Source organism: Diorhabda carinulata, chromosome 6, assembly GCF_026250575.1.
Source record: "Diorhabda carinulata isolate Delta chromosome 6, icDioCari1.1, whole genome shotgun sequence".
Taxonomy (NCBI): domain Eukaryota; kingdom Metazoa; phylum Arthropoda; class Insecta; order Coleoptera; family Chrysomelidae; genus Diorhabda; species Diorhabda carinulata.
The window spans coordinates 19,039,513-19,051,729 of NC_079465.1; the positions used below are offsets into that span (position 1 = coordinate 19,039,513).

The window sequence follows — 12,217 nt, forward strand, 5'->3', positions numbered from 1 at the left end:
AATAAAATAATTTCGATTTTCCCTTTTGCAGTATTTCTGTTTTCCTTCTCTGTTAATATCATTGACTCATTGACTGCCGATCTTTCTTTGTGAAATTCATTCTATTCTTCTCAATTTTTGTAAATAGGTGAATTTTCTATTTCTGTTTCATCTCCTTTCATAGTTTCATTTCACCAATGTGTTTGCATTTTTTGTTATACCACATGCTTTTTTAGCTACATTTTTTAGCACCTCTTCAAAATTCAACCACAATTTCTCCAATTTATCGTTCCCATTGTTGCCGATTCGGTTTCTATTCTTCATATTTCACTTCAATTGTTCCCCTTCCAATGTATGACACTCAATATTGTTTCCAGTTTTTTTCTCTTACAGTTTTTTTGATCATCCTAATCTCTGGTCCTCTTCCAACCTTCATATTTCCTTTTTCCACAGTTCTAATCTGTATCCATTGTGTATATAGTATGCTAAGATATTTTCTGCGAAGGTTTTTCAGTCTATCCTCAGTGTATTTTTATTAGTTCTCCTTGTTTTTCCAGACACCATTCTTCATATAGTTTTTCTACTGTTTCCAATACTTCGATATCAGAATTATTTTAGATCATAGAAGAACATTGTCTAAGTGACCTAGAAAAAAATACAATATGAGAATTTTGTGCCATATATGTATTTTTTTTTTCTTTAAAGTGGTGACTTAATTTTAAGATGATTTTCAATAAATTCGTTGACGTCAAATGAACACTGTAGACATTTCTAACGGATTCCTCGATAAATCATATTCATTCGGACACATTTCACCCTTTCGTATGTAGCTGAGGCGGCCCCAATACTCAAACGCCGATTGTTTTTTGAAATCAGATCAACTTTCACATCAGTCATTTTTGTCATCGACTTTTATCAAGCGATGTCGTCTACTGAAATTCACATTTCGAGGGTTATAAATATCCATCAACGTCTTCCTTGTGGACTGACTGTATTCACGAACTCGTAGATTGGCTACGCTGACAATGATGCACAACCTCCTGTCTTTTTCAATTAATATGCACACTCCGAGGGATTCAGCCGAACGTATAAATCAACAACCTATATATTGGAACATGAAGAAGGGTTTGTTTCAAAATGTACGGTTTATATGATCGAATGACCATCAGTGGATGTAATTACTTATATAAAAATAGATTCCAAAGATGAAGATATTCATAATTTTTTTAATATGGTTATTTTTGAAGTGTCAGGAAAGTTTCAGTTCGTTATTGATCAAGATATAATATACAGGGTGTCTCGCATCAAAACCGAACGTATAGGGGAGTCCTAGAAGCAATTTGCCTCTATATTAAGTTACATTTCTAAAGATTTATAGGGACTTGGATTAGGAATTTTGGAAAAAATTCATTTCGTTGCAACCCTTCAATATAAAATTACCAAACTTAGTACACTGTATTAGATTGTAGAGGGCATTGAGTGATGCGAAGTAAGAAACTATCGAATTATTCGGGGCGGTTGATTTTGATGACATAACCTCAGAATTTTCACAAATAATATAGTACACACCAAGATTTGAAGAAGAAGTTTGTTACCAGTGAATCAATTTAAAAAGTTTCATATTCATTGACATGATTTCCGCTGCTTTTCCTACTAGCCTTTGGGCCCACTGGATATGAAATTTTTTGGAGTTTACCAAGGTGCAAATCTATCAAAACAAAATATTTTCATCAATTATGTTATCTCAACTGTATTTTGATACATAAATGAATGTTCAAGGTATGAAAATGCCATTAACTCTTTGTATATCAAATCTTATGATGCAATATTTGCCTTATTTTCCAGAAAGCAGCATCCTAGTAAGTCGATAGATCAATATGTTCAGATTTCAAAACAAATGAGTGAGGATTGCAATTTTTGGGCTGATCTCTTTTTGTCGCAGGTTTAATTTCATCAAGCAGTCTTTTGGAACATAATACTTTGAATCCGTCACAAACTATTGATTCTGGATATAGATTATGAAGTTTTTATTCCCAAGGTTCCATGTTTAATTTTCAAACTTCTTTTTATGCTCGTAATTTTACATAAAATTTCATTAATCTCTAAAAAAAGTTATTTGAAATGAATTCTAGAATGTTATTTGAAAAGTTGCAGAAAAGGCCTTAGTTCGAAGAGAGTTGCGTTCATGTTTTCATCAAATATTTTTTTTTTGGTACAATGGCTTCGATGAAGACTATTTTATATGAGTTACTATGAGCTTGCAATCTTTCACTTTTTTTATGTTTGCATCTGGTCTATTACTCGATCTCTTCATCGGCTGATTTATTGTACTGAGGAATTTTTTATATTCCCCAGGCCTGAAGAAAAATGTTCTAGGAGGAACCTACTATCCTAATTTGATGATAGTAGCTTTCAAATGTATTGTACAATGATGGATTAGTAAGTCAATCAGGACATGTTCTTCTAAATATTAAAATACCCGTAAAATCAATGTCAAAATTTTGAAAATTTCATAAATATTAAATTGATAACCACGCGGCAATCAAAATGGAGTGATTAGGAAGATTAGAGCTAAGAAAATGATAAAACAACTTTTAGATTGCAATTTTGACACAAAGCTGCCTTTTAGATTATGTTCGCTGAAGGAAATAGTGATTTGTTTAATTCTGGTGACACTCTGATTTTCTGGAACCATTATTAATTCTAAGATACCAAAAGTTACTAATTGAAAATAAAGTTTTTCAATTGAAAACCACGACGAGAGAATTTATCTTAATTACATCAGGACATTCAGTAAAAACGTCCACAACTTTTTAAGAAGTTTTAAAATATAATGTTCTCTCTAGTAGATATGTACAAAACCCCATGTTGCCATAGAGTGTTCAAGAATTGTAATTTGAATTATAAAATATGATACAGAGAACAAATTTTTATGAGGGTTCAATTGGAAAGTTCAATAGTTTGAAGTTGAAATCGGGACAAAAAATCGTGAAAATAATGCTGAGATATGAAAAAAAAAATTAATAGGACCCGTCGTTTCTGAATTATAGACATCTTAAGTTACGGAACTAGAACTTATATTCAAGTATATTTTGGAATTATACATCGAATTTTCAATAGATGATTACGTATGTCGTTGTAGTGTGTTTGGCGAAATATATAATTCTATGTCACTATATGAATGCCAGGGGCGGCTCATGCCTAATGGTTAACAGAAACGTAATTTTTACAGGGACAACCTGTACAATCTGAAAATAACAATAAGTAACACGATGTTCAACAGTATGCAGTTCTATTGTGTTTTAATAGCTCCTGTAAGTATGTTCAATAGATAATCACAATTTCTGATATTTTTTTTCAGAATGCCTCTTAACAGCGAACGGTTTTCTCGGCATGTACAACGATCTAGAAATCTACATATCTCCTAAACCATCAAGTTTATCGAGTTAAATTAGTTAAACAAAGAGTACATTTTTGTTAAGAAATCAAATGAAAAATTAATTATTGCTACCTTTAGATTATACAGTACAGATACTACTGTAAAATTATTGATTTTGTCAAACATGTTCGAATGTATAATTTGGAATATATACTTTAAAATACTTTCTGAATTCATAACTTCAGTCGCAGCACTATTTTCATGTCATTTACTTCAGAATTTTTTGCATTAAGTCCCGGAAAACCCTGTATAACAAATGAAATGCATAATTATTAAATGTTTTGTTGCTACAAAATTAAAGTACATAAACTAGGATAATTGGAAATACTGGAAACATTTAGAGATGTCAAAGTTATAGCATGGAATGTACCAGAAAAGGAAATGGAAAAACTTGAGAGATTATGCCTATCACTTTACAAATACAGACGATTAACGTTCTCGATATTGTCAAAAATTGTCGATTTGAGTTATGTTCTACTTGAACCATGTAAATCGATGATAATGGCAGCGTTAACATTGAATCTGATTTAAGTTATTTTCTTCTACGAGAAACCGTCAGCCACGTTTCAGAATTGTTAGAATTCGAAAAAATATCAATGGAAAAGGAAAAATGTATATAAATGAATTAGTTGCATTCCATATATCTTCTAAATATTATTTCATATTTGAAATGAAACCTGAAAAACTGAAAAAATAAAAAGCATAAATTTGAAAATTGATAACAAAGCAATCAACAACGAAAAAGAAGTGAAGAGGAAATGAAATAAATTAATTAAAGGAAGAAAGAATTCTATCAAATGCCCCATTGAAATTAACAAAACGAGAAGCATGAGTATATTCAATGAATTTTTCAATCATTTGTCTAAGTCTATAGTGGATCTATTTACTTGTTGTTAATCGCTTTTTCCTATTCTGTTCACTACTTTTTTGGAATGTTTGTGGTTAGCATATTATTCACGCATTTTAGCAAAGATACCATTCTATAATTTTCTGGATTATTTCTCCTTTTGTATACTAGGATCGTGATGCTGTTTTTCCAATCAATAGGGTTGAGATAGTTTTTTCAAATAATACTGTACAACGTTTTGATACAAGTCGAAATTAGAATGAAACGTCGCTGATGCGTTTTTCATCTCAATATAGGTACTTAAAACTAAAACATTTTATAACAAAATACTGATTTTAAAAGCTAACAGGTTCAACCTTATCCTAAATATTTTTCTCTATTCAACTCTTTTCACCATGAACACTTCATAAAATATACTTTAATTCTAATCCATCAACTTTTTTGGACTTTTCAAGATTTATTTGTCATAAATCTCATAATCAGATTTCGGATGAGTATAAAACAATTTCATGTTAAATTCAGTCCTCTCAGGATTGATATTATAGATAAAGTGACATTTAGTGTTCTTAATATGAAAGTAAACAAACCAAGCTATCTTGTAAGAAGCACAAAATTATTAATATCATATAATAGTGAAGGAAAATTCTAGTACTCATATTGGAAAGTCAACTTCACATTTACATTGAATCGTAAGTATGCTGAGGTCCTCATCTGCGGGGTAAATAGAGAACCAGAAGCTGATGGCACCTCAGAAAGTTTTTTCAGAACAGGTCGCTGTTATGCCAAAAAAATTACTATCAAAGCTAAATGCATTATCGTAGCAATGTCCATATAACCACCGGCGTAACCCCGCAAGTCTAGGTACCTTCCAACTGTTGAGCTTGCAATTAGAAATTTGAAAGTACAAACTTAAGACTTTGTTACCAAACACAAAATGGCTGGATATACTAGTCAGAAGCGGCCTAACACCCCTCCCCGTGGTCTACTATTATCAGATTTTTTTTTTGTTAAGCAGCTTCAGTTCAAAAAGTTCTCATATGACGGGGAAGAGATTGAAGGAGCAGTAGTGGTTTTAGATACTTAAAAAAGCGCATCATCAACCTAGCCTGCTGAAACCAATGAAGGAAATCTACCGATCATTCCTTCATCAGCAGTCCCTCTCCAAGAGACCTCTATAGTTGTTTCAAAACTCTGTGAAGCTTCCAAATTGATGTAAAGACTACTATTTGCCGTCTAATGAAACGATCTAGTATACTGGGAAAACTGCTCTGCTCTGTTCAGTTAGTGATTGAATTGTGCACTTCATCTAATTAATAAGAAACTTACATTTCACAGTAAGAGGAAAATAACTGAAAGGATTAATCGTTGTTTACGATTTTCTTACAAGAAAACAATATTTTTAGAAGAATCAGAAATTATTCCTATTCATGTTTAACTTTAGTCCGAAGAGGTGTTTTGTCTCTCATCATTTGTTGCGAAGAGTAGAAAGATCAGCAGCCCATGTACCTGTAGGGCCTAAAATCGAAACATCGCACTGACAGTTTTAATTATAAACGTGTCAAATTCAAAAATAATTTATGAATATGACGATTACTTCAAAGTTACCACAATTTTATAAATTATCTAAGCATTTACAGTTTATTAGAACTGAATCAACACAAAAAAATGAATGTGGAACGAATGTTCCTGATAAGCGGACTTCAGTACCGAGAAACATGAGTCCGAAATATGAGCAAGGAGAATGGAGACCCTATTCTCCTTTCCAAGACACGAAAAACATTGCTGAATGGACTTTAGCAAGAATGGACGATCTTATGAATTGGGGACGTAGTAGATCATTGTGGCCTATGACTTTTGGATTGGCTTGCTGTGCCGTGGAGATGATGCAGATCGCCGCGCCTAGATATGACATGGATAGGTAAAAATATGTATTATTTCCAGCAAATTGCTTCAAGAAAATATATGAAACGATCAAAAGTTTTTCGCATATTTCCTTCACTAATGAGTGAACATCCTCTATCAATGGGCATATTTGTATATTCACTATGGAATCAGAAGTTTTGAGGAAAAGTCAAGTACAGTATTCAAAGGAAATAAAAGTTTTCGTTAGCATTCATATGTATAATACTATTGAATATCCATCCTTTGAGGAAATTTCAGCTGGTGAACACTATATGATTTGCTCTGACATTTCAATCCCTTCAAATCTTTGTGAAGCTCCGATACATATTTTACCAACTAGATAAATCTATCAGATAGCACAGCAGCTCTACAACTCATAAAAGTGAGTCGAAGTTAGTATGGAAATGCACACAACCTTTAAGCTGACTGATCACTTGGAGACAAAAGGATTGACAACTTCTTCCATAGGACCACAACTTTTTATAGGTTTTCCAGAAATTCATAAACTCATGGTTATATGAAAATATGGAAATAATGAAAAATCAGAACCATGAAGAAAAACCCCAGGTCTTAAACAATTGAAAATATTTCTCTTTCATTCTATTAACGATTCCCAAAAGGCTATGCTCTGAACATTTCAATACCTTTAAACCATTGTGAAGCTTCGTCACATATTTTTCCACCTAGATAATTCTATCAGATAGCATAGCAGCTCTATAAACACGCGTCTCTCATAAAATTGAGTCAAAGCTAGTAAGGGAATGCACAAAATCTTTGTGCCGACTGGGAGCTAACAATAAACTCACTTACGTGGATACCTTGCAACACCAGAATTCACAACAATTAACAAGCTGATCACTTGGAGAATCTTTCCATAGAATCAAAACTTTTTGTTTTCCAGAACATAAAATCAATCAACAATTCCCTTCTATTAGATAAGAAGGAGAAACTCCTTACAGATCTTGTTGTTTATACAAAAAACTGAAGGGGGAGGCCTCCTCTATTGAGTTGGAGGCGGTACATATATAAAGGCTATGGTAGATGGAGTCGTCGAGGATTAATGGCATCCATAATCGACGAAGTTATAACATTTAGTTTTCTGGCTATGATTTAAGATGTAATGTTTATATAAAATAACCTCGAAATTTAGAAAAATTAAAGGTGAAGTGAAAGAGCTGCATGTGAAGAGGTGCAGAGTATTTTAGAAACTATAAGGGGGACCAGAAAGTAATACCATTTCTGGGAATGTTACTATTTGATTGTTATTTGCTTGTTTGGAAATAGTGAGATCTAAATAGCAGGCTTGACCTATACCTTACTAACGTCTTTTTCCTAGAAAGTACTTGATAGGATTGGGTCAAGCACTTTTTTGGGGACAAAGAAGACACCCTAATTAATCTAGTACTAGATTTCCTTACCTGTAGAAGAATGAATAGTTCCAATAAAGTCAAATTTGTTTATTGTTTTAGATATGGTATTGTGTTTAGAGCGTCTCCACGTCAAACAGATGTGATTATCGTTGCTGGCACGTTAACTAACAAGATGGCGACTGCCTTTAGGAGAATATATGATCAAATGCCTGAACCGAAATGGGTTGTATCAATGGGTAGTTGCGCTAATGGTGGAGGATATTATCATTACTCATATTCCGGTGAGACTTGACGGAAAGTTGTGGAATTTACTGGAGATTTTCCTTTTCCAAAAACACTCTTATAGAATTTTCAAATTACGCGAATTCATATTGAAGTATTTTCTATAGGATATTATATTAGTCATTCCAAATCTTTGAAACTACTTTGAAACTAGAGGGGCAAAAACTTGTTTGATTGAATGATAGATTGGTCTAATAATAATGTATATGATCAATTCAAAGATGCGTAGATAGATTCATAGACAAATCTTTAGACAAATATATTGCTAAAGCTAAATATTAATAGATAGTACAATAGACAGATATTCATGGGCTGGTAGATTTATATATGGTTAGATAAATAGATTGATTGGGTGAGGTTGAACTCATAGATGATTGGATAAATAGATTGTAAGTGTTATTGATTGATAGACTAATCAATACATGAATTCATAGGCTAATAGATTGATAGATGGTTGTATCTATAGATTGCCGGCCGGTGTTATAGATTCACACACTGATGTATTTATCGATCAACGGATCAATGGATTAATATATTGTCAGTGTAATAGATTGATAACTAGATGGTTTGATAGGTAAATGAATGTTTAGATAAATAAATTGACAGTGTTGAAGACTGACAGACTGCACATAAGATAAATTTATAGGCCCATAGATTGATAATTGTGATGATTAATAGAATATATAGTTTGCTAGATTCGTAGATTGACAGATAGCTAGATAAATAGATTGAAAATGTCATAGATTGACAGACTGATCTATAGATGTATCAATAAATTGATAGATGGGTGGATAAATAGCTTTTTACTGTCATAGATTGGTAGCCTCAAATAGATGAATTCATATACTGATAGATTGAGAGATGGTTAGATAAATAGATTGAAAATGTCATAGATTCACGGACTGATCTATAGATGGATCAATAAATTGATAGATGGTTGAGGATGAATAGCTTTTCACTGTCATAATTAGTAGATTTTGATAGATAAATTCATATATTAATAGATTGATGGATAATTAGATAAATAGATTGATGAACTGATTAATAGACAGATTAGTGAATCCATAGACTGATTATTAAAACCGTAGAATTCTAGATTCATTTATTTTTCTACGGACATTTCTGTTGAAGAAAAATCTATGGAATAGCGGTAAAGATACTGATGTTTTGATTCTGATATTTCAGTTGTTCGAGGTTGTGATAGAATAGTTCCAGTAGATATCTATGTACCTGGTTGTCCACCAACAGCTGAAGCGTTGATGTATGGATTATTGATGCTACAACGGAAAGCTAAAAGAGTAAATGCTGTTCAGAGTTGGTACAGAAAAAATATAAGCAGAGAATTCCAGAAAGGAAAATCTGTTGGAATTGAAAAGACTAAAAAAAAATGATGGATAAGATGGATTTGATAATTGTGAATGTATTTGGCTGTTATTTGATTATAATGAAGCTACAATCATTCATGTGTATGTGAATATAAACAAATATTTATTAAAGATACTTAAACTAGAATCATTATATTTAGGCAGTAGGTGCTTTTTAGAACGTCTCTTCTCACTAAGAAATGATCGTCCTAGAGGATTAACTAATGGATCGAAATTTATATGAAAGTTGTTAATTTGTTTTTCTAAAGGGGTTGAGTGTGACCTTCAGTCATCTATTGGTCTAGTATGGGCAATTTTCATGTTTGATTTAAGTACTTGGTAAAAATTTATCCTCATCAAAAACACAATTTGTTTGATAGGATTCAGAATCTTTGTATACTGCTTCAAAGATCATTATCGTTGAGTTTTTTATGTTTATTTCATACATAAAATAGCCCTAATATGGCATATCCTAGTCTTGAGTTGATCAATTACTTATTCTTGTTCAACCTAACCTTATTTATCAGATGAGCTTGGGTTAGTTTTGAAGTAAGCTTTTTCTGTGACGGGATTCAATTTTAGAATATTTTATTGAACAATAGAGTGGTTATAGCACACGCCGACTGACGCCTGATGTCAAAAATGGCAAAGTGTGTAGTGAGAGAGCTTCGCAGTCGCCTACATGCCCGCCTTCTTCTACCCATGTAGCGTCTGCACGGAGGTTGAAAAAAAACGGCCCTCGTATATAAGATGAAATAATTAACTCAAAATTAAATGTATACGGGGTATTTCAATTCTTCAAATGTCTGTTTCTAATTGATGGAAAAGTTTTCGGAATTCATGTTATTTTATTCTAATATCAATCTCATTGGTACGATTAATTAATATGAAAATCAATAGAATACAAATTATTCAATTTATATCTCGAAGATTAGCCAACATTAACCTTATTAATTGGGTTAATTGCGCGGCGTTTTAATTATGCTCAACGGGATGGAAGGACGATGTACAAAAAAGCAATTAGTATGACAGGTCCAGTTCCAGTGAAATCAATCATATTGTTGTTCGCTTCATACCCTTCCTGACTGAAAATCGTTAAAAATATTTGTTGGTTTATCAATTATCAACTAATCTATATTTCAAATCAAATTTGAAAACAATTTGATTGTTGTAAAAAGGCGAACTATACAGAACCAAAAATTAGCATTTTTTTCTCTTTTTACATCTCCATGGAGGAGTAATCCCATAACTACCACCTAGTGAACTTAATTAAACAATATTATAACGGATTTATGAAGGGTTTTCATTATGCTATAAAACTATCAACAAATTTTCAGTTTTTGTTAAATATCTGTCATAATTGACGTGTCTATTGGATATCGCCGAAAAGATAAGGGAGATTGATACAAAATAAATAGAAAACTAAGAAATTAAAACAATCTAAGAAACTTGAAGAATAAGTTGAGATGGGTGTCACAAAAAGGAAACAAGGAGAGAAAATGAATATAAGTGAAGGAGCCAACGAGGAAAAAGGGCAAAAGAAGCAAACGAAAGTAAGTTATTGGAATTAAAAACTATTGAAGTCCGATGGACAACAACAAATTTGGATAGAAGTAGAAAACAAACAAGACTATTAACAGGAAAAATGAAGCAACAAAAGAAGTCAAGCCAAATAAAAGAATGAAGGCTATAAAACTTTGCAATAAACGAATACTTCACTGTACCAAAGCGAAATAAGAGAATAAAGGCAGTAAATTTTGTCAATGAATAGGTACTTCACTTAATCAAAGCTGGATTGAAGAATCGAGGCTGTAAAATGCGTTAATGATTGAATACTTCTCTTTATCAGAGCCAAATAAAAGAATGAAACCTATGAAGTTTGCAATAAACGAATATTTCACTGTACCAAAGCGGAATAAGAGGATAAAGGCAGTAAATTGTGTCAATAAATAAGTACTTCACTTTATCAATGAATAAAGGCTGAAAAATGTGTAAGTGATTAGATACTTCACGTTGTTTTTATACTTCACTTTATTCAAGCTTAATAAGTGAATAAAGGCTACAAAGCATTGTAATAAATACTTTATCAAAATAGAACAAGAATCAAGACCTTTACTTTTTCAAAGAATAATAAATAGAAGTAGGGCTGTAAAGTGTAATAAGAATCAATATATCATTTAAACAAAGGAAAATTGAATAATAAAGGCTGTAAAACATTATAATGAATAGGTGCTTCACTTCACTGACGTTTAATAATAAAAAAGAGGTTACAAGACATGTTAATAAATGCGTACTTCACTTTACCGAAGTAGAAAGAGTCGGCCTTTCAATGTTTTTAACATAGAAAACTATAGGAAAACTACTATTACAAATGATCACGGTTGAATGGAAGAAAAAATTGTGAGACAAAAATTAATATTTTTCGAAAAATTTGATGAAAAAGTTAGTAAAATAGCAGAAAATGATTTTAACATGGGGAAAGGAAGAAAAGAAATTTTGAAAAAGATCGAAGGAGGTCAGAGCTAGCATGAAAGATGCGATAAAACAGAATTAGCAATGGAAAAAGAATGAGAATGGTGAGTGCAATGTCACACAAATAATAATAAAGAACAACAAGCCGAAACCCCACGTATTAATAGAAAAGAAACATCGAGGATGCTCTGAAGGTACAAAAAGTTTCTGAATTGCGGATTAATAATCACCTCCTTTTATTTTTAAAACTATATCAAAAACAGCAAGAAAAAAAGCGGGATGTTGAAAAGATATGATATTCAAGGACTACAAGAGATGCGATGCCTTCTTACTCGGACTTCAGCTGACTTCTACGACATTCTGATTTTTTTTTTTGTGAACAGAATAGTTCAGATAGAAGAAATCATTATCATCGAAAATAATGTCTACGCAAAAATATTTGAGCCCTATAAATATAAATTATTCACCTCTTGCATAAACAGCTCTTCCTCCACCACTGCACATCAAATAAATTTTTTTAGGATAAGGTATTTCCATTGTACATTACTTCAAGTGATAAATA

The 12,217-nt window shown here is 32.0% G+C and overlaps 1 protein-coding gene across 1 annotated transcript; it reads left to right on the plus strand.

Annotated features, from left to right (window-relative positions):
- The first annotated feature begins 5,782 nt into the window (after nt 1–5,782).
- LOC130895102 (NADH-quinone oxidoreductase subunit B-like) lies at nt 5,783–9,331 on the plus strand. The gene is made up of 3 exons (XM_057802237.1): nt 5,783–6,183; nt 7,637–7,818; nt 9,005–9,331. Exons 1-3 carry the CDS (start codon nt 5,843–5,845, stop codon nt 9,208–9,210), a joined length of 729 nt encoding a protein of 242 aa, XP_057658220.1. The 5' UTR covers nt 5,783–5,842; the 3' UTR covers nt 9,211–9,331.
- The last annotated feature ends 2,886 nt before the right edge of the window (nt 9,332–12,217 follow it).